Raw genomic sequence first — 26,908 nt, 5'->3', positions numbered from 1 at the left:
TTGGGGAGGGAATCATTTGCCACTTCTATGAAAATAGAAAAATTTAAAAAAACCTATTTTTTTCCATGAATGTTTTCTGTATTGAAAATTGTTCGTTTCTTAAATATTTTGTTTTTTTCACATTTTCATTTCCCACTTAACGCACCAGCATTAAAAGAAAACCGGTGACATTTTTCTCGGTTGAAAACTGTTCATTTATGACATTTTGCCCCCTTTTTCTTCCGTCACCAGCAACAGAGAAATGGGGAGAAATGGAAAACTGGAAAAAAACACCTCCATTGTTCATTTCCCACTTCTGTAAAAAAAAAAAAAAATCTTGAACAAATTTTTTTTAAAAAACACCAAATATTTCATGAAATTTTTTTAAAAGGCCGTTTCCCAATAAATCTGTCACTCCAGAAATTTCTGCCAGCTCCAGCCGCAGAGGTGTTATCGTGCAGAGAGGAAGGGTGGCCCAGTGGTTATAGGGGGTGAGCCAGAAAACCTGCTCTGCCCCACATTTCCTAGAGAACCATGGGCAAGTCATTTAGCCGCTCAGTGCCTCAGTTTCCCCATCTGTACAAGGGGGCTAAAAGCCCTGCCTCACAGGGTGGTGTGAGATTAAACGCGCTAGAGAGTGTGAGGTGCCCAGAGGCTATGGTGCTGGAGCCAGATAGATCTTGACTTTGTTCGACAATTATCTGGCCCGTAGCTAGCAGGCGTTGGTGTCTCCGTGCACGGCGTTTGCACGTGTCCGCGGGGAGACGCGTCAGTGCCACACTCAGTCACATCAGCAGCAATGCCTTCTGGGGAGAGGCAGCCCAGAGTTTCCGGCGCCGCTCTGAAAGGGATCGGGGTGATCAAAGGCGGCCCAGTGGGGCATTGTGGGAGGAGTGGAGTGGGACCCCAAGGGAACTGTGGGAGGAGCGGGTGGGCAGGGAATTGTGAGAAGGGGGAAACCCAAATGCATTGTGGGAAGGGATGCCCAGGGCCATTGTGCGAAGGGGGAGCCAAGGGGCCCTGTGGGAAGAGCAGGATGGGAGTCCAGGGGCATTGTGAGAAGAGCAGGGTGGGACCCCAGAAGCACTATGGGAAGGGGAGAGCCCAGAGGCTTTGTGGGGGGAGCAGGGGGGAAACTTAGGGGCATTGTGGGAAGGGGAAAGCCCAGGGGCATTGTGGGAAGGGGGGAGCAAGGGGGGAGCCCAGGGGCATTGTGGGAAGGAGGAACAGGAGGGAGCCCAGGGGCATTGTGGGAAGGGACAGAGGTGGGAGCCCAGGGACACTGTATGGGGAGCAGGGCGGGAGCCCAGGGGCATTGTGGGAAGGGACAGTGCAGGGAGCCCAGGGACACTGGGAAGGGACAGTGGTCGGAGCCCAGGGGCACTGTGGGAGGAGCAGGGCGGGAGCCCTGGGGCATTGTGGGAAGGGACAGTGCAGGGAGCCCAGGGGCATTGTGGGAAGGGACAGTGGTGGGAGCCCAGGGACACTGGGAAGGGACAGTGGGGGGAGGGCCAGGGGCACTGTGCGAGGAGCAGGGTGGGAGCCCTGGGGCATTGTGGGAAGGGACAGTGGGGGGAGCCCAGGGGCACTGTGGGGGGAGCAGGGCGGGAACCCTGGGGCATTGTGGGAAGGAACAGTCGCGGGAGCCCAGGGGCACTGTGGGGGGAGCGGGGCGGGAGCCCTGGGGCACTGTGGGAAGGAACAGTGGGGGGGGGGGGCCAGGGGCACTGTGGGGGGAGCAGGGCGGGAGCCCTGGGGCATTGTGGGAAGGGACAGTGGGGGGAGCCCCGGGGCACTGTGGGGGGAGCGGGGCGGGAGCCCAGGGGCACTGTGGGAAGGGACAGTGGGGGGGGGGGCCCAGGGGCACTGTGGGGGGAGCAGGGCGGGAGCCCTGGGGCACTGTGGGAAGGGACAGTGGGGGGGGGGCCCAGGGGCACTGTGGGGGGAGCAGGGCGGGAGCCCTGGGGCACTGTGGGAAGGGACAGTGGGGGGGGCCCCGGGCCCAGGGTCACTGTGTGGGGGGCAGGGTGGGAGGAGATGGCCCAAGAGCTGCGTCACGTCATGGGAAGGGGCCCTGGGGTCACAGTCTCTCTGCCTGGCCCTGGGGTGCCGCTGCCGCCCCTCACCCAGTGAAATGGCGTCCCCATAGTTCTCCTGCATGACGTCCCGGTAGAGCTCCCTCTGCCTCTCATCCAGCAGAGCCCACTCCTCCATCGCAGCCCCCGGCACCTGCAAGGAGAGACGCAGCCCAGGTCAGGGCCCCTGGCTGGGCAGCACCGAACATCCAGGGGGCTGGGAGCCAGAGCGGGAGGGGCTCCCTGCAAACGGGTGGGACATACTGGGGGAGATACAACTGGATGAAAATAATTGGGGGGGGTAGGGGGAGAAAGAAAGAGCAGTAGATGGAGGGGGCAGGGGATTCATGCCCCGAGGGGCGGGCGGGCGAGGACACTAATGGGGTGAATAGGGGCAGAACAGCCCGTCATGTCCAATGCAACATCCAGTGACGGGCGACACCGGGAACCCCCCAGCATTGGCCCTGATTGAGTTGAGGCGACCCTGCTGGGCTCAGCTGCACAGACCCCCCTCCCCATGCACCCCAGAGCTGGCTGGGGATCCCTGCTGGGCTCAGCTGCAGACCCCCCTCCCCATGCGCCCCAGAGCTGGCTGGGGGGGGGCCCTGCTGGGCTCAGCTGCACAGACCCCCCTCCCCATGCACCCCAGAGCTGGCTGGGGATCCCTGCTGGGCTCAGCTGCAGACCCCCCTCCCCATGTGCCCCAGAGCTGGCTGGGGGGGCCCTGCTGGGCTCAGCTGCACAGACCCCCCTCCCCATGCACCCCAGAGCTGGCTGGGGGGGTCCCTGCTGGGCTCAGCTGCACAGACCCCCCTCCCCATGCACCCCAGAGCTGGCTGGGGGGGCTCTGCTGGGCTCAGCTGCACAGACCCCCCTCCCCATGCACCCCAGAGCTGGCTGGGGGGGCTCTGCTGGGCTCAGCTGCACAGACCCCCCTCCCCATGCGCCCCAGAGCTGGCTGGGGGGGCCCTGCTGGGCTCAGCTGCACAGACCCCCCTCCCCATGCACCCCAGAGCTGGCTGGGGGGGCCCTGCTGGGCTCAGCTGCACAGACCCCCCTCCCCATGCACCCCAGAGCTGGCTGGGGGGGCCCTGCTGGGCTCAGCTGCACAGACCCCCCTCCCCATGCGCCCCAGAGCTGGCTGGGGATCCCTGCTGGGCTCAGCTGCACAGACCCCCCTCCCCATGCACCCCAGAGCTGGCTGGGGGGGCCCTGCTGGGCTCAGCTGCACAGACCCCCCTCCCCATGCACCCCAGAGCTGGCTGGGGGGGCCCTGCTGGGCTCAGCTGCACAGACCCCCCTCCCCATGCGCCCCAGAGCTGGCTGGGGATCCCTGCTGGGCTCAGCTGCACAGACCCCCCTCCCCATGCGCCCCAGAGCTGGCTGGGGGGGCTCTGCTGGGCTCAGCTGCACAGACCCCCCTCCCCATGCGCCCCAGAGCTGGCTGGGGGGGCCCTGCTGGGCTCAGCTGCACAGACCCCCCTCCCCATGCGCCCCAGAGCTGGCTGGGGGGGCCCTGCTGGGCTCAGCTGCACAGACCCCCCTCCCCATGCACCCCAGAGCTGGCTGGGGGGGCCCTGCTGGGCTCAGCTGCACAGACCCCCCTCCCCATGCGCCCCAGAGCTGGCTGGGGGGGACCCTGCTGGGCTCAGCTGCACAGACCCCCCTCCCCATGCACCCCAGAGCTGGCTGGGGGGGCTCTGCTGGGCTCAGCTGCACAGACCCCCCTCCCCATGCACCCCAGAGCTGGCTGGGGGGGGCCCTGCTGGGCTCAGCTGCACAGACCCCCCTCCCCATGCACCCCAGAGCTGGCTGGGGGGGCTCTGCTGGGCTCAGCTGCACAGACCCCCCTCCCCATGCGCCCCAGAGCTGGCTGGGGGGGCCCTGCTGGGCTCAGCTGCACAGACCCCCCTCCCCATGCACCCCAGAGCTGGCTGGGGGGGCCCTGCTGGGCTCAGCTGCACAGACCCCCCTCCCCATGCACCCCAGAGCTGGCTGGGGGGGGCTGCTGGGCTCAGCAGCAGACCCCCCCGTGCACCCCCAGAGCTGGCTGGGGGGGGGGCTGCTGGGCTCAGCTGCAGAGACCCTCCCGTGCACCCCAGAGCTGGCTGGGGGGGGGCTGCTGGGCTCAGCTGCAGAGACCCTCCCGTGCACCCCCAGAGCTGGCTGGGGGGGGGGGTGCTGCTGGGCTCAGCTACAGAGACCCCCCTGCACCCCCCAGAGCGGCCTCACTCCCCCCAGCCCCAGCTGATCCCCTCTGAGCACTTCCTACAGGCTGCAATTTCCTGCCTCTCTCCTGCTGTTTCGCTCCCTCCCCTCTGGCCACCGCCCCCCAGGTCCCGGCCGCCCCCAACTCACCCCGGCTCCCTTTGCAATCCCCTCCCCCCCCCTTTGGAGGGGGATTTCGGTGCTGGGGACCGGCCCCCCCCTGCCCCCGCCCCAGCCGCTGTGCACAGCCGGGCAGGCTGGGAACAGGAAGTTGCCTTTGTTATTAAATTCCCCCTGCACGGGGCCGTGCGGCTCCCAGCCCGGCAATTTTCTAGCCAGCTGGAGGACTCGGCGCCTCTATCCATTTAACTCTTGGCAGAGCTGGGGGCAGCCGATCCCAGGGTCCCCCCCCGCCGCCCCACGGGCTGCCCGGCTAGTTCATGTGGCTGGCAAAGGAGAAACGTAGTGAGCTGGCTAAGCAGCCCGCCGGGGCCGCCTTTGTGCCAGGGCCGGGCTAGGCCGGTCACAGCCCCGGCACCTCCAGGCTCGGCCGGTCACAGCCCGGCACCTCTGGACTCGCCGCATCAGTTATGAATGTACAAACATTGCTTCTGCCCTGGCACCTTTTTCATTACAGATTAAGCCCTGTATCTACCCATCTCCATGTGCACTCCCATCTATCCCGATAGGCACCCCTTATCCATCCATCCATCCCTATACGCACCCTTATCTCATCTCTCCTTCCTTATATACACACCCCTCTATTTATCCCCATCTGCATCCCGATCTATCTATCCATCCCCACACACACTCTCTCTATTGCTATTTCTCCATCCCCATACACCCCCATCTATCCCCATACACATCTATCTTTACACACTGTTATGTCTGTCTGTCCAGCCAGCCTCATATACACAACCTTCTATCTACCCCCCCACACACACCTCTATCTATCTCCATATGCCCTATCTAATCTATCCATCCATCTCCATACACCCCTCTCCTCTAATCTATCTATCCGCATACACCCCCTCTATCTACCTATCCACATACACCCCATCTATCTAATCTAATCTTTCTATCTCCATACACTATACTGTATCTATCCATCCAGCCACATATGTAGCCCACATCTATATGTCAGTCTGTCTACCTGTCCCCATCCACACCCTCTATCTATCTATCCACCAACTTGGGAAAATAAAATCCCTCCAGGTCAATTGAAAACGTTCCCTTACTCTAGGGTGACCAGAGGGCAAGTGTGAAATATCAGGATGGGAGGGAGTAATAGAAGCCTATATAAGAAAAAGCCCCCAAAATTGGGACTATCCCTATAAAATCGGAACATCTGGTCTCCCTACCTTGCTCTGCAATCTAAATGTTGCATTTCAATTTTGACATTTTTATTAGATTGTGTTATAATTTGTAAATGTCATAAACAGAAAACATCCTTTGGAAAGGGGAAAATCAAGATATTTCGTATTGAAATGCTATTCCTCCCCCCTCCCCAAAAAAGGACATTTAATTGCAACAGACAATGGTGTTGCTACAAATTCAAAACTCACAAGGGAGGCCCCCCAAAATCACAAGATTGGCTTAAAAATCATGAGATTTTTTTAAAGTATAAATTGTGGGTGCTTTTCATTTGGCTACATTTAGGGTCACACTTGGGTCATGTTTTGAACCTTTTCCCCGCATCCATGAGAATTAAACATTTATTTTCCAAATGGAAGCCAATTTCACGTGACTCCAGGAGCTGTGGGCTTTAAGGAAAAGATACATCAGTGGAGTGAGGATTGTATGCTGATCTCGGTGAGCCCATCTGAATCCGAAGTGATCCCACTGACGCCAGTGGAGTCAGGGCTGGATTCTGATCTCAGTGACCTTGGTGTGAATCCAGAGTGACCGTGCTATCACCAATGGACTGAGGGACGGATTCTGATCTTGGTGACAGCCATGTGAATCCAGAGTGACTCCACTGGTGCAAGAGAATAAGGGCTGGATTCTGATCTCAGTGACACCAGTTTGAATCTGGAGTGACTGCATTGACGCCAATGGAGTGAAGGCTGGATTCTGATCTCAGTGACCCCGGAGTGAATCCAGAATCACACTCCACCCCTCTTAGAACTGTGCTGGCCCCCTTCCTCCCTCCATAACAATCAGTCATTCTGGGCTTGGGAGGTACCATTCTCATGGTGGGGAGATGGGAAATTATCCCCCGTCTCAAGGGATTTAACTCCCTTCCCACATTAAAAAGGGGCCTGCAATAGGAGGGATTTTTATTTTTAATTTCCTGACAGGAAAAAAAAATATCAAATCTGGCTTCCCCAGAAATTTTAACCTCCCCCCTCCCAAGAGTGCAATGGTTTCTTCCAAGGGGCAGAGAGGCTCCCAGATGATGGGATGAACCATTTCACTGATGGGGGGAGCAGGGGTAAAATGCCAAAGGTTCAAAATTGACCCATTTAATTTTAATTTCTCCATCACTGAAAAATTAGAGCCTTTTAATATTTCTGTTCTTTTTAGTAAAAGGGGGATTTTTAAATCAAAGTTCCAGTACTGGGGATTTGCATCAGGACACCGCTATCTCCCCCACCTCTGTGAAAATGGAACATTCCAAAGTGTCAGTTAGGGCTGTTGGCCAGTTCCCCTTCCCACTGACAATGGAATCTTCAAAATGACAGTGGGCCAGATACCCTTCTCAGTGAGAATGGAACCTTCCAACGTGTCTGTCATGGCAGTTGGGCAGGCCCCTCCCCCTAGGTTTAGGCCACGCCCCTGACATGTGTTTGAAGGGATTGGACCCCATCCATTCTCGGCTAGGTGGGATTTATAAAACATGACAGAAAACCCCTACACACCTCAATCTAGACAAGGCCACAGGGGCCCGTTATGGGGCAACTGGCCCGTAGCAGAGGTCCTACCCAATACCAAACCCAAACACTACTTGGTTGCCCTGGAGCAAGGGGTGGGGCATAGGACTGGAAAAATCAAACATTGTCCTCTCCCTAAAAGCCCATATTTCAACTAGCTCCAATTCCTACATTTTCAATAAAAAAATTTCTCCCATCGGTGTGTTAGGCCTTTGACTCATATAGGGCTTTATACTTCAAAATTAACCTTTTTAAGAAGTCTAAATAAAAACCACTCAGTTCTCCCTTTATATTAAAGGTTCCATTTATTAATAAACAACCAGATCTCTGTTTAGATCAATAGCTTATTGATTGTTATACCGTCCTGATAAGCCAAGAACTATGGCTTATAACCATCTATAGCATGTGCTGCTCATGTCAGTAACATCCTTATAACATGCGCAAATCATTCATTAGCCCTTTGTAATATCAACCATGACCCTAATTTCTCCTCTTAGTTAAGTTTCTCTGTACAGTATGTAGAAACCAACTATTTCTTATAGTATTGGTGAGGCTATAAGATCCAGTCCTCCAGCCAACCATAGAGTCAAAGAGGAGAAGAGTGGCTAGACAAGACCTGAAGATGGATCACCATGGAGTTGTAGTGTGACCTATGGAAGAACCCACCAATGGCATCTTGGTCTGTTCAAAGGGATTTCTTTCTTTTGAAGCCGATGAAGGAAGCTCTCACAGTCAATAAGCACATTAATATGGCACAATTGTAGAATGACCCTGTTTTGGGTCATCAGTGGGGTTCAAACGTTGGGTCTTTTGGTGATAAAAGCACGATCCTTTACTTCACGAACTAAGCACGTTAACTCCATCCACCAGCAGCTGTAATAGGCTTGTATCTTATTTTGTGGACCAGCCATGAGAGGGGAACAAGGACATACACAATCTCCATCTATACTGTTCAAGAAGAGATTCTCTAGAAGAAAGTCCATGTTCCCCATTAACGAGGTTCGTTAGACCCGCGACCTCATTAACATAATGAGGCATCTTCGTGGATCTCATCTAGGGTGACCAGACAACAATTGTGAAAAATCGGGACAGGGGGTGGAGAGTAATAGAAGCCTATATAAGAAAAAGACCCAAAAATCAGGACCGTCCCTATAAAATCGGGACATCTGGTCACCCTAATCTCATCCGACCACATGGCAAATTAGCCACAGGTTAGCGACGTAGCTAAGGACGGGTCGATGGTGGCAAGGTGAGCTGGTTCCCATTAGGCCTAGGCAGTGCCCCAACATACATCAAATGGAGCACAAGGGCCTACAGGAGGGCGTGGCTTCCCATGGCTCAGACCCTGCCCAAAGCGGGCAACTTCCTGTGAGACCCACTTTGAGAGGCAACTTCCTGTGGAAAGACCTTGTCCTCCAGGAGCAACTTCCTGTGAGCAAGACTCACCCTTGAGGGGGCAGCTTCCTGTCAGAGAGACTTTTCCTACAGGGTGCGACTTCCTGTGAGCAAGACCTACCTGGGGACACAACTTCCTGTGGACAAGACCCACCCTACAGGGGGGCAACTTCGTGTCAGAGAGACCTGCATGAGGGGGTGACTTCCTGAAAGTGAGCCCACCTCAGGGGTGCAACTTCCTGTGGGCAAGACCCATGCTAGAGGGGGTGACTTCCTGTCAGAGATGCCCTACCCAATGGGACAACCTGAGTGAGACCTGCCTCGTGACACAACTTCCTGTGAATGAGGCTCACTAGATGGATCGACTTTCTATAAGCCAGACCATGTCCTAGTGGGGCGACTTCCTGTGAGCAAGACCTGCCTAGTGGCACAGCTTCCTGTGAGCCACAGCTGTCCCCAGGCCGGCTCCTTGCATCCATCCCTAGTCCTGCCCTTTCTTGTGGGTCTTCTGGTGCTGGGTGAAGGCAGAGCTCTGGACAAAGCGCCGGCCGCACTGGCCACACTGGTAGGGCCGTTCGCCGGTGTGGATGCGCCGGTGAGCCACCAGGTTGGAGTTCTGGCTGAATCCCCGGCCACAGTCGGGGCAGCAGTAAGGCCGCTCGCCGGTGTGGGTGCGGCGGTGCTGGGCATAGGTGGAGCGCTGGGAGAAGCACCTCCCGCACTGGGCGCACTGGTACGGCCGCTCACCGGTGTGAGTGCGCCGATGGGCAGCCAGGTGAGCCCGGCGGATGAAGCTACGCCCGCAGTCCCCACACCGGAAAGGCTTTTCTCCAGTATGGGTGGTCTGGTGGGTGATGAGGTTAGAGGTCTGGCTGAAGGTTTTGCCACACACTGGGCAGCGGTAGCGCTTTTCGCCGGTGTGGACCCGCCGGTGCTTGACCAGGTAGGAGCCGTCGTTGAAGCCTTTGCCGCACTCCTCGCACCGGAAGGGCCGCTCGCCGGTGTGGATGCGCTGGTGCTGGGCCAGCTTGGCGCTCTGCCCGAAGGCTTTGCCGCACTGCCCGCAGGTGTAGGGCCGATGCCCGGCATGGCCCTGCTGGTGCTCAGCCAGCGCCGCCCGCTCCAAGAAGCCCCGCCCGCAGTCGTAGCAGCGGTAGTGGCGCTCGCCGGTGTGGGTGCGCCGGTGGGACGCGAGGTTGGAGTTCTGGCTGAAGCCGCGCCCGCAGTCCGGGCAGACGAACGGCTTCTCGCCCGTGTGGGTGCGCCGGTGGGTGCTCAGGTTGGAGCTCTGGCTGAAGCTTTTGCCGCAGTCCGGGCAGACGAAAGGTCTCTCGCCGCGGTGGATGCGCCGGTGCTGGGCCAGTGCTGAGCTCCAGGTGAAGCCTTTGCCACACTCGGGACATTTGTAAGGCTTTTCGCCCGTGTGCGACACCTGGTGCTGGATGAGGTGGGAGCTCTGCCCAAAGCTTTTATCGCACACCGAGCACTTGTAAGGTTTCTCCGGGGCCGGGGCCGGGAGGCTGCCATGCTGGGCTGGCTTCCCCTGGCTCCTCACTGGAGGGTCCCCCCGCTGCTGCATGTCCACCCCTTCCCATCCTCCAGAGAACGTCCCCTGCAGATCCGCTTGGGGAACATCCTCTTCAGATCCTCCTGAGGGCATCCCATGCAGATCCACCTGGGGAATGTCCCCTGCAGGTTCTCCTGAGGGTACCCCACGCAGATCAATATGGGGAACATCCTCTTCAGATCCTCCTGAGGGCATCCCATGCAGATCCACCTGGGAAACATCCCCTGCAGGTTCTCCTGAGGGTACCCCACGCAGATCAATATGGGGAACATCCTCTTCAGATCCTCCTGAGGGCATCCCATGCAGATCCACCTGGGAAACATCCCCTGCAGGTTCTCCTGAGGGTACCCCAAGCAGATCAATATGGGGAACATCCCCGTCAGATCCTCCAGAGAACATCTCACACAGATCCAGTAGGGGAACGTCTCTTTCAGATCTTCCAGAGACCGTCCTAAGCAGATCCGCTTGGGGAAGGGTTCCTTCAGGTCCTCCAGACAGCACCCCACCCAGCTCTACTTGGGGGACGTCCGCTATCGGTAAGAGCTGGTGCAGTTCAGCCTTCTCCAGATCTTTCTGTGCCGGATCCAATCCCAGGCTTTCACCATCACCTGCCGGGACAGAGAGAGAGAATCCAGACGGGCTTTCTGAACTGGGGCAGAGAAGGTTGTGGATGCAGCAAAGGGGGTACCCCAAATCCCTGTCCCTGACCAGTCCTGCACCAAAATCCAATCTGAGCCCTGGGGTCTGCTCTAGAGCCATCCTCCTATAGAAGACCACCCCTGCTGGGGAGACACCCCCACACACATCCCCAGTTTCTTACCCATTCCCTGCTGGAACTCTGGCTCCTCTTTCAGAGCCCAGCCCAGTGGGCATGCAGCCCCAGGGTACGGGCTCAGAGCCAGCACCCCCTGCTGGGCCTCCCTGGTGGCACTCGGCTCTTCTCCCTCCACTTTGATGCTCACCGCCTCCCAGCGCTGCGGGACGGGCTCCATGGCTCCGGGGGTCGGCCATAGGCCAACGCCGATCTGAGGACAACCCAAAAGAACCCATCAGCACCGAACCAGAGCACAGAGGGCTCAATCGAACAGGCACTGCAGGGCTGAGTGTCTCTGGGGCGGGAGGCAGAGCCCAGGGCAAGCCCCCTGCTAGCCCAACCTTGGGCTCCACCTCCACCCTAGCTCTGCCCTATAATGTGATCTCCACTATAGTCATTTACACCGAAGGGCGTCTTACCGCAGCGTTTCTCAGCCGCCATCAGGGGCTTTTCTTGCAGGCACAGCCTCCTGGGCGGTGATGGGGGGAGGCAAAGCAGCAGCCCCCCCCCCCCCGGGGCCTCCAGGAGGGGTTGGGCCCTGCCCTCCTCGGGAGCCACAAACACCAGAGGAGCAGACAGTGGTGGGAGGTCCCCGCCTTCCTGGGAGAGTGGGGCTCAGGCTTCCAGCTTCCGCCTGGGGCTTTGGGCTCACCACCCCGGGTCCCCACTGCCTACCCCGGCCCCTCCACCCCATCACCCCTGGCCCCCACTGCCTTCCCCGGCCCCTCACCCCATCACCCCATCACCCCTGGCCCCCACTGCCTACCCCGGCCCCTCACCCCTCCACTCCATCACCCCTGGCCCCCACTGCCTTCCCCGGCCCCTCACCCCTCCACCCCATCACCCCTGGCCCCCACTGCCTTCCCCGGCCCCTCACCCCTCCACCCCATCACCCCTGGCCCCCACTGCCTTCCCCGGCCCCTCACCCCTCCACCCCATCACCCCTGGCCCCCACTGCCTACCCCGGCCCCCCCCCCCTCCACCCCATCACCCCTGGCCCCCACTGCCTTCCCCGGCCCCTCACCCCTAGACCCCATCCCCCCGTGCCCCCTCTGCCTACGCCGGCCCCTCACCCCTCCACCCCATCACCCCTGGCCCCCACTGCCTACCCCGGCCCCTCACCCCTCCACCCCATCACCCCTGGCCCCCACTGCCTTCCCCGGCCCCTCACCCCTCCACCCCATCACCCCTGGCCCCCACTGCCTTCCCCGGCCCCTCACCCCTCCACCCCATCACCCCTGGCCCCCACTGCCTACCCCGGCCCCTCACCCCTCCACCCCATCACCCCTGGCCCCCACTGCCTACCCCGGCCCCTCACCCCTACTCCGCAGCACCCCTGTCCCCCACTGCCTTCCCCGGCCCCTCACCCCTCCACCCCCTCACCCCTGGCCCCCACTGCCTACCCCGGCCCCTCACCCCTCCACCCCATCACCCCTGGCCCCCACTGCCTTCCCCGGCCCCTCACCCCTCCACCCCATCACCCCTGGCCCCCACTGCCTACCCCGGCCCCTCACCCCTCCACCCCCTCACCCCTGGCCCCCACTGCCGTCCCCGGCCCCTCACCCCTCCACCCCATCACCCCTGGCCCCCACTGCCTACCCCGGCCCCTCACCCCTCCACCCCATCACCCCTGGCCCCCACTGCCTACCCCGGCCCCTCCCCCCTCCACCCCACGACCCCTGGCCCCCACTGCCTTCACCGGCCCCTCTCCGCTCCACCCCATCACCCCTGGCCCCCACTGCCTACCCCGGCCCCTCACCCCTCCACCCCATCACCCCTGGCCCCCACTGCCTTCCCCGGCCCCTCACCCCTCCACCCCATCACCCCTGGCCCCCACTGCCTACCCCGGCCCCTCACCCCTCCAAGACCTCTCCGCTGGCGCCATCTGCCTACCACGGCCGCTCACCCCTCAAACACTTCACCACTGGCCCCCACTGCCTACCCCGGCCCCTCACCCCTCCACCCCATCACCCCTGGCCCCCACTGCCTACCCCGGCCCCTCACCCCTCCACCCCATCACCCCTGGCCCCCACTGCCTACCCCGGCCCCTCACCCCTCCACCCCATCACCCCTGGCCCCCACTGCCTTCCCCGGCCCCTCACCCCTCCACCCCATCACCCCTGGCCCCCACTGCCTACCCCGGCCCCGGCCCCTCACCCCTCCACCCCATCACCCCAGGCCCCCACTGCCTACCCCCGCCCCTCACCCCTCCACCCCATCACCCCGGGCCCCCACTGCCTACCCCGGCCCCTCACCCCTGCACCCCATCACCCCTGGCCCCCACTGCCTACCCCGGCCCCTCACCCCTCCACCCCATCACCCCTGGCCCCCACTGCCTACCCCCGCCCCACACCCCTCCACCCCATCACCCCTGGCCCCCACTGCCTACCCCGGCCCCTCACCCCTCCACCCCATCACCCCTGGCCCCCACTGCCTCCCTTCCAAGGCTTAATTGGTCCCCGGGGCTGAGTAAATCTGCTATGCAAGGGGATATTTGGGTTAGGTGAGAGTTGGACGTTTTGTTAAGAGCACATTTCACTGCCTCCCAGCCAGCTGGCAAGTCTTCTGCTGTGCAAAGGGATATTAACAAACATACAAACTCGCCCTTTTCACAGCCGCAGACTTACTAGAGCAGATGGGGAGGGGGATGGGGGGACAACAACCCACAACCCAAAAGCAAAAGAAACAACCAAAAGCCAGACACGCAAATCGGGGCCTTTGCATGTTCTTCTGTTCAGGTCCAGTACAGAACGGAGACAACTGTACATTGTTTGTATTATCGAGGCTGCAAAAACCCAAGCAAACAGGAACCCTACAGAAATCAATGACAATGATTCGGACGTGCCTGTGTGCAGGGGTATTGGTTTCTCCTAAAGTGAATTAAGTATTTTGGGACCGGCCACCAAAAAGATGCGTAGTGGGACCCCCTGGCCTAGTGCCTTCCCCACCCGTTCACGCCCAGGAAAATCCCACACTGCAGCCAGTGGGCTCAGATGCCCCCCCACACCTCCCCGTGCACCCCCTGGGCTGGGGGGGGACCCTGCACCACCCCCTTCCCTGTGCGCCCCCGGCGCGGGCTGGGTGCGGGGGGACCCTGCTGGGCTCCGTTCCCTCCCTGGATCCCAGGAGGCCCCGACTCACCAGCGCGGGGGGTGGGGGCGATTTTCCCCACCCCAGGGGGGCCCGATCCGGCCCCCGGGGCCCAGGGAGCCCCCCGCCGAGCCCAGGGGCTGGGGCGAGGAGCGGGGAACAGGAAGGTCCCTTTGCTCTCCCGTCCCCGCTTCCTTCCTGGGAAGCCCCGGAGGTGGAGCCGTCTCGTTCCAGCGCAGTCGCCGCGGCCCGCCACGTGGTGGCAGCAGTGGGATATGTCGGGCCGTAAGAGGCCCTGGGTCCCACTCCCTGCCCCCCTGAGCCAGCCAGTCCCCCTGGGGCAGGATCGGAGCCAGCGCCCCCCAGCGGGGAAGGGCCCCTTGTCCCATTCCCCACCCCTCTGAGCCGGCCAGTCCCCTGCCCTGATAAGGCTCTGAGCAGGGTCACCAGCAAAGTGATGTGTGGCCAGGAAACAGTCCCAAAGGTCTGGGGGCAGGGGAGGCAGAATTTAATTTTTGTAGGAGGTGTATTGCTGTAGTATCTGGAGACCCCAGCTGAGATCGGGCCCCTGGTGTGCCAGGTGCTGCCCAGAACGCAGCTGAGAGCAGGGGCCTCTGGTCGTTCCGGGTGCAGACTGATAGCGGCCCCCCTTGTGCCAGATGCTGCACAGACCACACCCATGATCAGGGCTCCTTTGTGCCAGGCGCTGCACAGACACACAGGGAGAGACAGGCCCCGTTTGTCAGATGGGGAAATTGAGGCCCAAAGGAAAGCAATGACTTACCTGAAGTCACACAGGGCATCTCTGGAAGAGCTGGGACTAGAACCCACAAGTCCTGGCTCCCAGCCCCCACTTCTCTAACCCACTGGACCCCACTCCCCTCCCAGAGCCAGGGAGAGAACCCAGGAGTCCTGGCTCCCCCCCCCTCCGCTCTAACCACTAGCCCCCACTCCCTCCCAGAGCTGGGGATAGAACACAGGAGTCCCAGCTCCCATGTCCCCTCTTGGGTCTGAGGCATCCCCAATCCCAAAACTACTAAAGCCATGTCTACACCAAAGGCCTTGCAGTGGCACAGCTGTACCAACGCAGCTGCATGGGTGTGAGATCACTCGTGTAGCCACTCTCTGCCGACAGGCGTGAGCTCTCCTGCCAGCAGAGCGCTGGGCACGCTACTACTGATGCCAGCAAAACTTACGTCTCTCGGGGGATGTTTTTTGCACACTCCTGAGTGGCATAAGTTTTGCCAACATAAGTGGTAGGGTAGCCACAGCCCAATTGTCTTTCTAAGAAGTTCCACATTCCCCACTGAAGCTGGACTGTGCCTCTACAGATGACGCCTTTGAGGCTGTTACCAGAGAGGAGGCTGGTAGCCACTCCGCTCTTGAACTGGCCGCACCCTTTCCAGGATGAAAGAGTCTGGTGGCCTGTATTTGTAAAGCTCCCACACTTCCATTCTCCTCATCAGGATCTTGGGCGGTGGAAGAGCCCTGGAGTCAAGGAGGTGCCTTTTGATGGTCCCAAGGCATTTCCTTTCGGATCTGGCCAAGTTCAGCGCTGACCAGAGACTGAACTGGCAACTCAAGACAGACAACAGGCGACTAGGGAAAGAGATTTATTGTGTAGACAGAGATGCCAACAGACGTACCTGGCAGCTCGAATATTTTCGGTGCTGTGTTGCTTCTCAGTTGGAACTGGAAAGGGTAACCAGAGACCAGCATAGGGAGCCCACTGGAGCAGCAGCAAAGGTGTGGAGGAATATAGAATCCGGCCTGGCATGATTTCAGAAGTTCTTTGGTCAGGATAATTAATAGCTCTACCGTAAATTCCCCTCCCTTTGGTCCCATCTCCGCAGAATCTGACTCCAGTGATCTACATCTCCAGCTGGTGTCAACGGGCATAGATCTGTTTACTTCATTCCCACCAGCTGGCGATCTGGTCCATTAACCCCGACGGAGCTACGTCCAGTTGATACCAGCTGGAGATGTGGCCCCATTGAAACCAGTGGAGTTATGTCCAATTGACACCAGCTGAAGATCTGGTCCATTGACCCCAGTGGAGCTGCGGATGAGTGATACCAACTGAGGATCTGGCTCCATTGACCCCGATGGAGCTATGGCCGAGTGACACCAGCTGGGGGCCTCACTCATTTGTCTCTCTCTCTCTCTCTCACACACCGAGGAAAAATCCTCCCTCCAATGCCTCAACATCCCTCAGAACCGTTCCCCATCTCCTCCAGCTCCCATGCCGCATTATAATGATACCACGCCTTTAGCTAGCACTGTCCATCGGTACAGCTTAAAGCAGTGTACAAAAATAGCTCAGGGTGATTAGCCCAATTTTTACAGAGAGAGACACTGAGGCACAGAGAGGGGCAGAGCCAGGAACAGAACCGAGGCATCCTGAGGCCCAGCGCTCTATCCACTTGGCCACCCTGCCTCTTGGCTGGTGCGTATGGGCCACAGAGCCGCTGGTGGCGACGGAGCCAAGCCCAGCCCCAGGGAAGGGAATCTGGATTGCCCATCTCCGCCGTCCCCATCAACAATCAAAAACCCCAAGAACTTCCCCCAGATCCCCAAAGGAGCTTTTGACGAACTAGGTCTGTTTCTGAGTGGGGATTTCCCCATCCCAATCCTTGGTGGAGTTAGTGTAATTGATTATCTGGGTCCTGGTGCCCCAGGTATGGCTCAGGACCCCAGTGTGCAGGCTGCTGTACAAACAGAACCAAAAAAGTCTCTTCCCCAAAAGGATCTAAGCCAATTATCAGATCTCCACTGTCCATCTCCTGGGGGTATTTCCACCAGGTGTTGTGGGTATCAAAGGTAGCCATTTGTCTCCGGTTCAGCTGTAACCCATGGGTCCATAGGTGTCCCATTCTCACGCCACGTATGAGGCTGTTACAACACCTCTTACAGACTCCAGGTCTTCGGTTTAGGCTGGAGAAGTTCATTCTCCGAGTCCAGGGGACTCCCCGAGATGGCGGACAACTTTGTTCTGCTCTGAAACAACGCTGCTGTCGCAAGTTGAGGAACGTTGAGGTTTTGGCTTGAAAACGACACTGTTTTCAAGCCCAAACCAACCGTTTTGTAAAAAAGTTTGGTCAAATATTGGGGCACCTCCGATTTGGGGTGTTTGTCCTCGTCTTTTATCGCAAAAAGTCAACATCATTTTCATTTGAAAAGTAATCATTTTTCAAAACTGTTTAGCAAAATATTCTCGGGGGGGGAATTCTGATTTGGGGGAGTTTTCCCTGTTTTTCCCCTCAAAATGTCAACACTATTTTCATTCTCCAACCAACAATTTCTCTTTCCTTTTTAAAGGTATTGCAAAACTGTTTTTGTTAGAAAAAATGCAATATGAGTGTTTTTCTATTTCTGTTTTTTTTGCCACTGATTGCAACAAATGAATGATGTCCAGGTATCTTTCCCCCTCCCCAGTTCTTCATTTCATTCAAAAATTCAACATTGTTCTCCTTCCAAAGCCATTTCATTTTCTTTAACATTTTTCCCAAGCCTTTTTACTTTGTTTGTTTTTAATATTTTAGGGTTTTCCTCATTGTCTCATTCCAGAATTTCAAAGTTCTTCTAATTCCAACACGGCACCATGGCTTTTTGTCTTTTAAATCTTTTACAAAACTTTTGGCAGGAAAAAAAATTTGATTGCGGGGGCGGGATTTTCCTTTTTTTTTTTTTTTTTTAAATTCCAAAACTTCATCATTTTCCTTTCCCAAGCAAAATTTTTATGGATTATTTCTGTGCAAATTTTTTAAATGTTGGGGGTTTTTTTTGTATTTTTCCTCATCTTTTTCATTTAAAAATTTCAATCATTTTCAGCCCAAACAATATTTTTTTCTTGTAACTGTTTTACAAAACGTTTTTGCGCCTTCTTTCCTTGCACTTTTTCAATTCTTCCCCCCCCTTCTCATTTCCTTTTCCCCACTCTAACTTTTCTAAACTTCCACTCACTTTGGAAAAACGACAGCGCCATCAAAAGGGGAAAAAATGAAATTCTTTGATTCTGCCAGTCTATAATTTCCCCAAACGTAGTGCTTGGTCTGTATGAGAAAGTGGTACCGGTTACACCAGTAGAGTTATCCCGAATAACTCCCGGGAAGGCACTCTTATCCCAGGATAGGAGTAGACTTTTCCATTTAGCTTCAATTTCTTCCCAAATGCCATGAACTGAACCCAAATCCGTTCTTATACCCGAAGAGAAAGGGTTAGCACCTGGATCTAAGGCAGTGGTTTTCAACTTTTTTTCTGGTGGACCACTTGAAGAAAATAGTTGGTGCCCGTGACCCAACGGAGCTGGCAATGAGGGGTTTGGGGAGTGGGAGGGGCTCAGGGCTGCAGGGTGGAGCTGGGAATGGGGGGTTCAAGGTGTGGGAGGGGGCTCTGGTCTGGGACAGGGGGTTGGGGTGCGGGATGGGGTCAGGGCTCTGGGCTAGGGGTGCAGGCTCTGGGATGGGGCCTGGAATGAGGGGTTTGGGGTGCACGAGGGGGCTCCGGGTTTGCAGGGGGGGGGGTCAGGGCTGGGGCACAGGGTTACCTCAGGCAGCTCCCAGTCAGCAGCGCAGCAGGGGTGTTCAGGCAGGCTCCTAGCAGGTCCAGCTCCTAGGCAGAGGCACACAAGTAGCTCCGCGTGGCTCTGGCCTGCAAGCACCGCCCCTCCAGCTCCCATTGGCTGGGAACTAGCCAATGGGAGTACAGAGCTGGTGCTTAGAGCAGGGGCAGCAAGCGGAGCCCCGTGGGCCCCCTGCTTAGGAGCCGGACCTGCTGCTGGCCACTTCCGGGGCGCAGCGCGGTGTCAGAAAAGTTAGGGACTAGGCTGCCTTAGGCTGGCAGCACGGCCCACAGAACTTTTAATGGCCCGGTCGGCGGTGCTGACCAGAGCCGCCGTGACACACTGCCTTCCATTCCGCGACCCAGTACTGGGTCCAGGGCTGGCTTTAGGCCAATTCCCCTGATTCGGGCCCTGGGCCTTAGGCGCCCTTTCAATGTTTTTACTCACCCGGAGGCGGTCCGGGTCTTTGGCGGCACTTCGGCAGCGGGGGGGGGGGCAGGGTCCTTCCCTCACTCTGGGTCTTCTGCGGCATTTTGGCAGCGGGGGGTCTAAGCAAGACCTGGAGTGAGGGAAGGACCTCCCTTCCGCCGAAGACCTGGACCGCCGCCGGGTATTGGAATCGGGACCCCCTGTTCCTAAAGCCGGCCCTGACTGGGCCACGACCCACAGTGTGAAAACCACTGATCTGAGATGCTAGACTGGAATTTCAGTCTGTATCTAGAGTTTTCTGAAAAGTTTTGACTGAAACTTTTGTGTGTGAAAACTGAAGATTTGCATCAGTTTCACCAACTTGTTTTGGGAGGAGGAAAAAAAAAACCTGCCAAAAATGCCAAAAAACCCCAAATGTTTCGATTTTTTGATTCGAAATGACTTTTCAAATTCTAAATTTTCATTCCTTTTATTATTATTATTATTATTTTTTAAGTAAAACATTATATAACACCCCAAATGTTTCATTTTGGGTCAAACAAAATATGTTGTTCGACCCAAAATGATTCTCTTTTCCGGCGTTTTGATTCACTGAAAAGTTGGGGGGGGAATTAATTTTCTGGTCATTGCAAAACGATTTTTTAAACATTTTTTGGAACTGGCATGGAAACGAAAAAAAAAGTCCATGCTGCCCGCAAATGTAGACTAATGTCTAGACTGTGTCTAGACTCTAGAGTAACACATTTAGTTTGATTTTAACCAAGCAGAGAAACGACGTAGACTTTAACGCGATCGGTTTAATACATGCAAACATAACATTGATTTATCTTGACTGGGGTCGATCGATTCACGAAAGCCACGAAGGCACCGCTGGGATCATTCAGCCTGGCCTCCTGTGTAACACAGGCCAGAGAATGTCCCCAAAATAACTCCTAGGGCAGAGCTTTTAGAAAAATACTCAACCGTGATTTAAACATGGCCAGCGATGGAGAATCCACCACGTCCCTCGGTAGGTCGCTCCAATGGTTAATTCCTCTCAACTTATTTCCAGTCTGAATGTGTCAAGCTTCAACTTCCAGCCGTCAGATCTGGTTAGATCTTTGCCAGACGAGCCTGTTATCAAATCTGTGTTCCCCATGTCGGTGCTTCAGCGTTTGAGAAGGTGCTAATTAGCTGGGACCCAAGATCCCACCCTTAAATCAGACTCAAACGGTCTCTGTAATGTTTTCCAGTGTCCGGGACAGGGCCTGGGTGGGAAGGGACAGCTTAGGGGCGGGGCTTGGGAGGTATGGGGCGGAGCAGTGGGCGTGGTGAGGGGGGATTGGGAGGAGGGGCCTGTCAGGAGGCGGGGACTAAGAGGGAGGGGCAGACCAGTGGGAGAGGACTGGTAAAGAGGCGGCTATCGGGGCAGGGTCTGGGAGGGAAGGGCTAGAGCAGGGGGCCTGTTGGGGCCAGGGCCTAGGAGGAGGTCAGGTGTGGGACCTGGGAGGGCAGGGCATCAGGGGGTGGGGCCTAGGCAGGAGGGCGCATTTCAGAGCATTTTAGGGGGCGAGGCCTGGGCAGGAGTGGCATGTTAAGGGCGGAACCTGGTGAGGGTGTCTCAGGGGGCAGGGCCTAGGTGGGCAGGGCATCTCGGGGGTGGGGCCTGAGAGGGTGGGGCATCTGAGGGGGCGGGGCCTGGGTAAGAGGGCAGGGCCTGGGTAAGAGGGCGGGGCCTGGGTGCCAGCGGCAGCGCTGAAGCTGTTCTAACTGACACCAGGGTGTGCACACAGGCGCCCCCAAGCCAGGGCTGGCGAGCGGGGGAGCAGCAGGCTCAGGGGGGGAGCTGAACCAGGCCCCGGTCCCCAGGGCCCTCCTCCATGCCGTGGGGCGTCCCGGCGGGGGCGGCGTGCAGCCGGCGGTGGGACACCAGGTGGGCGTTCTGGATGAAGCTCCGCTGGCACTGCCCGCATTTGAATGGCTTCTCCCCGGAGTGCACCAGCCGGTGCTGTGCCAGGTGGGAGCTGCGGGCGAAGGCGCGGCCGCACTCGGGGCAGACGTGGGGCTTCTCCCCGGAGTGCACCTGCCGGTGCTGGTTGAGGGTGGAGCTCCAGCTGAAGGTCTTGCCGCACTCCCCGCACCGGTACGGCTTGGCACCCGTGTGGATCCGCTGGTGCTGCTTGAGGGCCGTGGTCCAGCTGAAGGCCTTGCCGCAGTCCCCGCAGCGGTAGGGCCGCTCGCCCGTGTGCGTGCGCTGGTGCTTGAAGAGGGTGGAGGTGTGGTTGAAGCCTCGGCCGCACTCCTTGCACCGGTAGGGCCGCTCCCCGGTGTGGACGCGCTGGTGGTTGGCCAGGTGGGAGCTCTCCCCGAAGCTCTTCCCGCACGCCTCGCACATGTAGGGCCGCTCGCCGGTGTGGGTGCGCTGGTGCTTCTTCAGGGTGGAGCTGAGGCTGAAGGCTTTGCCGCATTGGTGGCAGCGGTAGGGCCGTTCGCCGGTGTGGATGCGCCGATGCTGGGCCAGGGTGGAGCTCTCGGTGAAGCACTTCCCGCACTGGGAGCAGGGGTAGGGGCGCTCGCCCGTGTGGGTGCGGCGGTGCTGGGTCAGGGCCGAGCTCTGGGTGAAGCTTTTCCCGCACTGGGCGCACTTGTAGGGCCGCTCGCCCGTGTGGGTGCGAAGGTGCTTCACCAGATCCGAGTTCTGCAGGAAGCCCTTCCCGCACTCGCCGCAGATGGTGGGCCGCTCCCCGCGTCGGGGGGCCCCGGGCAGCCCCAGCCGGCCCCCTGCTCCTGCCCCTGGACGGGCCCCTCTGGGCCGCGGGGTGGAGGACGGCCTGTGTGGATCCCCTCTCAAGGGATGCTGGGATATGTCCTCTTTGGATCGCCCTGAAAACGGCCCGCACAGATCCGCTCCCAAAGGATTCTGGGATCCGTCCTCTTGGGATCCCTGTGGGAACACCCTGCACTGAGCTGCTCCCGAAGGATTCTGGGATCCGTCCTCTTGGGATCTCCAGGGGAAAGTCCCGCACAGATACACTCTCTGCTGGGGATTCTCACTCCCCGTCCCGGCACCTGCTGGGGGGAGAGAGAGACTCCAGCTGGGGCTCGTTCCCTGTGCCGCGGACAGAGGGGGCAGCAAAGGGGTTGGTGACTAGTAGAAAACCCAATGGACAGGAACCAAGCTCCCGAACCTCCCCCCGAGGGGAGCAGAGAGGCTGGTTCTGCCCCAATGACCCAGCTGAGCCCTCAAAGGCTGTGGGAGGGAAGGGCTCCTGCCGTGGGGCCAGGGCACCCACTGGGGGCGACACTCAGCAAGACGGGACAAACCTTCCCCTTCACACGCGGACGGTCGCCGAGCTCCTCACCTGGGATCTCCCTCCCCTCAGAGCCTTGGAAATCCGGGACGCACGGCGCCTCCCCTCGCTCCATCCGGGAGATCACGGCCGGTTTGGGGACCGGGAATCCTGCCAGCCGGGGGAGAAGATCAAGTGAGACTCCAGACCAGACCGGAGGGACTAGGAAAGCAGAGATCGGAATTCAGCTCCCGGAGGGGCCTGAGTTGCCTCTGCTGGGGGATGTGTTAATGGAAAGGGCCAAGGGTATTGGAGAGAGAGGTATTGGGGGGGGGAGATAGATATGGGTGTAGACAGATGGATCATTCCATTGGTGAAATACTTATTATAGGGTAAAACAATCGAGTGATAGGGGTTGTCTGGAAGCCAGGACTCCTGGGTTCTATCCCCAGCTGTGGGAGGGGAGTGGGGTCTAGTGGTTAGAGCAGGGGGGGCTGGGAGCCAGGACTCCTGGGTTCTATCCCCAGCTGTGGGAGGGGAGTGGGGTCTAGTGGTTAGAGCTGGGGAAGCGGACCCTCACCGCTAGGGTTAGGTTCATGGGAAGCGGACCCTCACCCAGGAAGCTGACGTTGGTGTAGTTCTCCAGCATGACATCCCTGTAGAGCCGCCTCTGCCCTTCGTCCAGGAGACGCCACTCCTCCTCGGTGAAATACACGGCCACCTCTTCGAACGTCACTGGCGCCTGCAACCACAAGGGACCCCACTGGGCGCCACGGCCACACCCCTGCTCTCGGAGGGGTGGAGCTGGCCAGTGCCCAAGTGCATGCTGGGACTATCTGGGCAGACACCTTCACGCGGCCCAGAGTTGCGTGCACCAGTGCATTGTGGGAATATCCCAGCAGGGGTCCCCTGGGCTGCCCAGGCCCACATGCCCCAGTGCATTGTGGGACTATCCCAGAAGCCTCACTTCCTAGCAACACTTATACGAGGCTAGATGGATGTCTCGCCCCTCCATGCTGCCCCAGATCAGACCTAGGTGCCCATCTAGCCTGGTATCCCGCCTGCTCACTCCTGCCCCAGATCAGACCCACAGCAGACGTACACTGGGGTCACTAAGACCAGAACCTAGGCCAGGCTCATCTTCCCAGGAACCCACCAGCCCCATGACCCACCTGGATGCCAGGCTCCCAGGGCGGGTCAGCCCTGCCCCGCTGCCGCTCACGCCTCTCCGAGCTAGGCAGAGACCCCTGGGGATGTGTGAGATCTGAGGGAGAAGAGCAAATCATTTAGGAGACCCCGGGGTAACCAACCCTCCCTTTCAGCCCTGGGCTCCCCCCTAGAGCCCCTCCTCCTCAAGGAGTGCGCCCCCTGCTGGGGATACCCCCCCAAACTCTGAGCCCTACCTTGTAGCATGTGGGGCTCCTGGTCCTCCTCTTGGAGGGCAGGATTGGGGTGCAGCTTCCACGCTTCCCACAGTCCTCTGGGGGCGTCCATCTTCACCAATCTCTGTCTCACCCTCACCTGCAAACCACCCAAAATATGGGGCTGGGTTGGTGGGGGGGAACCCTGCCCCCTTTCACTGTGCATCCCAGGAGCTGGCGGAACTGGGGGCACCCTGAACAGAACCCCGCATGCACCTCCAGGGCTATCTGGGTTGGGGGGACCCTGCACACACCCCTTCCCCATGCACCCCCAGGGCTGGTGGAACTGGGGGGACCCTGCACACACCCCTCACCTCAATGCACCCCCAGAGCTGGTGGCATTGGTGCAACCCTGCACAGACCCCCTCTTCTCATGCACCCCCAGAACTAGCTGGGTGGGGGGGACCCTGCACACACCACTCACCCCAATGCACCCCCAGAACTGAATGGGTTGGGGGGACCCTGCACACACCGCTCACCCCAATGCACCCTCAGAGCTATCTGGGTTGGGGGTCCCTGCACACACCGCTCACCCCAATGCACCCCCTGAACTGGATGGGTTGGGAGGACCCTGCACACACCGCTCACCCCAATGCACCCTCAGAGCTGAATGGGTTGGGGGGACCCTGCACACACCGCTCACCCCAATGCACCCTCAGAGCTAGCTGGGTTGGGGGTCCCTGCACAGACCCCCTCTTCTCATGCATCCCCCAGAGCTATCTGGGTTGGGGGGTCCCTGCACACACCACTCACCCCAATGCACCCCCTGAACTGGCTGGGTTGGGGGGACCCTGCACACACCCCTCACTGCAATGCACCCCCAGGGCTGGATGGGTGGGGGGACCCTGCACACACCCCTCACTGCAATGCACCCCCAGGGCTGGATGGGTTGGGGGGACCCTGCACATACCCCTCACCCCAATGCACCCCCAGGGCTGGCTGGGTTGGGAGGACCCTGCACACACCCCTCACCGCAATGCACCCCCAGGGCTGGTGGCATTGGGGCGACTCTGCTGGGCTCATCTCCCTTCCCAGATGTCTCGGACTAAGCAGCGCCAGGGATTGGGGGGCTCGCTCCTCCCGGGTGGGGCCCCGATCCAGGGGGCTGAGCTCAGGGGCGACTGGGGAACGCGGATCCTTTCCGACCCCTCCCCTCATCCCATCCCATCCCCGGCTGCTTCCTCCGCACCATGCCATCGCCGAGCAAATCACCGCGCGCACCCCCCAGCTCTGCAGGCTGCAGAGACGCCCTGTCTGCACCCACCGACCTACCTGCTGGCCGGGGGCTAGGGGAGACGGGGGCTCCCCCCCCCCAGCTGCTTGGGCGGGGGGAGGAAGCGGAAGGTCCCTTTCTTATTTCATTCCCCCCAGGGTAGACCCGCCTGGTCCTGTCTAGGCTTCCACTGATCGGTCGTATTAACCCTTCACTCAGCTGTGGAGAGTAGGAGCGCCCAGGGCTGGCCCCAGTGCGGCGCTAGGGGGCGCTGTGCTGCAGGGAGCAGGGCTCAGCAGGGGGCGCTCTCCCCTGGCAGCCAGGGCTGACCCAATGCCCAAGTGCAGCACCAGGGGGCGCTGTGCTGCAGAGAGCAGGGTTCAGCAGGGGGCGCTCTCCCCTGGTGGTCAGCTCTGGCCCCAGTGCCCCAGTGCGGCGCTAGGGGGCGCTGTGCTGCAGGGAGCAGGGCTCAGTAGGGAGCGCTCTCCCCTGGCAGCCAGGGCTGGCCCCAGTGCGGCGCTAGGGGGCGCTGTGCTGCGGGGAGCAGGGCTCAGTAGGGGGCGCTCTCCCCTGGCAGCCAGGGCTGACCCAATGCCCAAGTGCAGCACCAGGGGGCGCTGTGCTGCAGAGAGCAGGGTTCAGCAGGGGGCGCTCTCCCCTGGTGGTCAGCTCTGGCCCCAGTGCCCCAGTGCGGCGCTAGGGGGCGCTGTGCTGCAGGGAGCAGGGCTCAGTAGGGGGCGCTCTCCCTTGGCGGTCAGGGCTGGCCCCAGTGCGGCTCTAGGGAGCACTGTGGGGTAGGGCTCAGTGGGGGGTGCTCTGACCCACACTTATCCCTGCCTTAGTTTTAACTCCAGGAATACCCTCATGGACTTGAGTTTCAGCGTTAATTGAATTGCTGTTCTTGGTCAGCGCGCCAGGAAGGCCAGTTTCCGATCCGGAGTTAAACTTGGGCTAGATTCGGCTCTCTCCGGGTTTACACTAGGGTCACTGAGCTCAGAATTTGGCCCTGAAAATGCCATCGCTCCAGATTAGATCAGAATGAGGTTTTTCTGTTGCTCTTGAAAGCCACACGCTGCTGGGAAGAATTAGCGGGGTCAGTGGATATAGCAAAGTGGGTCAGATCAGCGCTCTGCTTGGGAGCAGGGCCGGCGCAACCCATTACGTGACCTAGAGGGTCGCCTAGGGCACTGACATTTGGGGTGCGGCGACTGCAGCGGCTGGATCTTCGGCCGCCCCGGCCGTCGTCGACATTTCGGGGGCGGGACCTTCTGCCGCCTCTGTCGGGGGTGGCATTTTGGGGGCGAGACCTTCCGCCACCTCTGTTGGGGGCAGCATTTTGGGGGTGGGACCTTCTGCCGCCTAGAGCGCCAAAAAAGCTGGCGGTGCTCCTGCTTGGGAGGGACTATTCAGGTCAGGGTTATAGCTATCTTCGCACAACTTCGACCCAGGAGCAGATCCTGAGCTGCATGCAACCATTTAATCAGGAATCTTCCATTGTTCCCCTCCCCCCTAATGCCTCAAGCTTCTGGAGTCATGTGAAAAAACTCTGCTTGCCTTTAAAAGCGCAAAATAATTACTGTTTAGTCCATGTTGTTGGAGGAAAGGCTGAAGACACTACCCCCATCAGCGCTCAGCCAAGAAGGCAACTAACAAGTACGGGAGATATTATTTCATTTATGAAATCTCGTGATTTGCCACACTGAGGTGGCGATTTTTAGAGGCTTTGATCACGATTTCTGAGCACGTGGGGCTGGTAACGCCGCAGAAATTGTGGAGTAATGTTAGTCCCTGGCTAGTCCCGCCATACTGAATGAGGGTGGCAGAATTTTGTCTTGGTGCCAACGCCAGGTGGAGGTGGGAACTAGTGGGTTAGAGCAGGGGGGTGGACTGGGACCCAGGACTCCTGGGTTCTGTTCTCAGCTCTGGGAGGGGAGTAGGGTCGGGGGGGGGCAGGGGCTGGGAGTGAATGCTCTTTGAGATGAATTGGGGCTGGGGCAGGGGAACTGGACTACAA

At 59.0% G+C, this 26,908-nt stretch overlaps 1 protein-coding gene across 1 annotated transcript in view; it reads right to left on the bottom strand.

Annotated features, from left to right (window-relative positions):
* Positions 1-25,020, bottom strand: part of LOC123369228 (zinc finger protein 629-like) — a 30,344-nt gene extending 5,324 nt beyond the window's left edge. The window contains exons 1-11 of the mRNA XM_045014584.1: positions 24,954-25,020; positions 23,664-23,781; positions 23,433-23,524; positions 22,876-23,002; positions 22,333-22,482; positions 20,808-22,042; positions 14,053-14,199; positions 10,918-11,122; positions 9,014-10,705; positions 4,413-4,519; positions 2,106-2,208 (exon numbers count right to left, since the gene is read on the bottom strand). Coding sequence (XP_044870519.1) covers positions 2,106-2,208; positions 4,413-4,519; positions 9,014-10,705; positions 10,918-11,122; positions 14,053-14,199; positions 20,808-22,042; positions 22,333-22,482; positions 22,876-23,002; positions 23,433-23,524; positions 23,664-23,754 — 3,949 coding nt within the window. The 5' untranslated portion in view covers positions 23,755-23,781; positions 24,954-25,020. The remainder of the gene's footprint in view (positions 1-2,105; positions 2,209-4,412; positions 4,520-9,013; positions 10,706-10,917; positions 11,123-14,052; positions 14,200-20,807; positions 22,043-22,332; positions 22,483-22,875; positions 23,003-23,432; positions 23,525-23,663; positions 23,782-24,953) is intronic.
* Positions 25,021-26,908: the final 1,888 nt, after the last annotated feature.

This window comes from Mauremys mutica, chromosome 4 (assembly GCF_020497125.1).
Source record: "Mauremys mutica isolate MM-2020 ecotype Southern chromosome 4, ASM2049712v1, whole genome shotgun sequence".
NCBI classification, from domain to species: Eukaryota; Metazoa; Chordata; order Testudines; family Geoemydidae; genus Mauremys; species Mauremys mutica.
The sequence above is the reverse complement of the archived record's forward strand: the minus strand, read 5'-3'. Positions and strand labels throughout refer to the sequence as shown.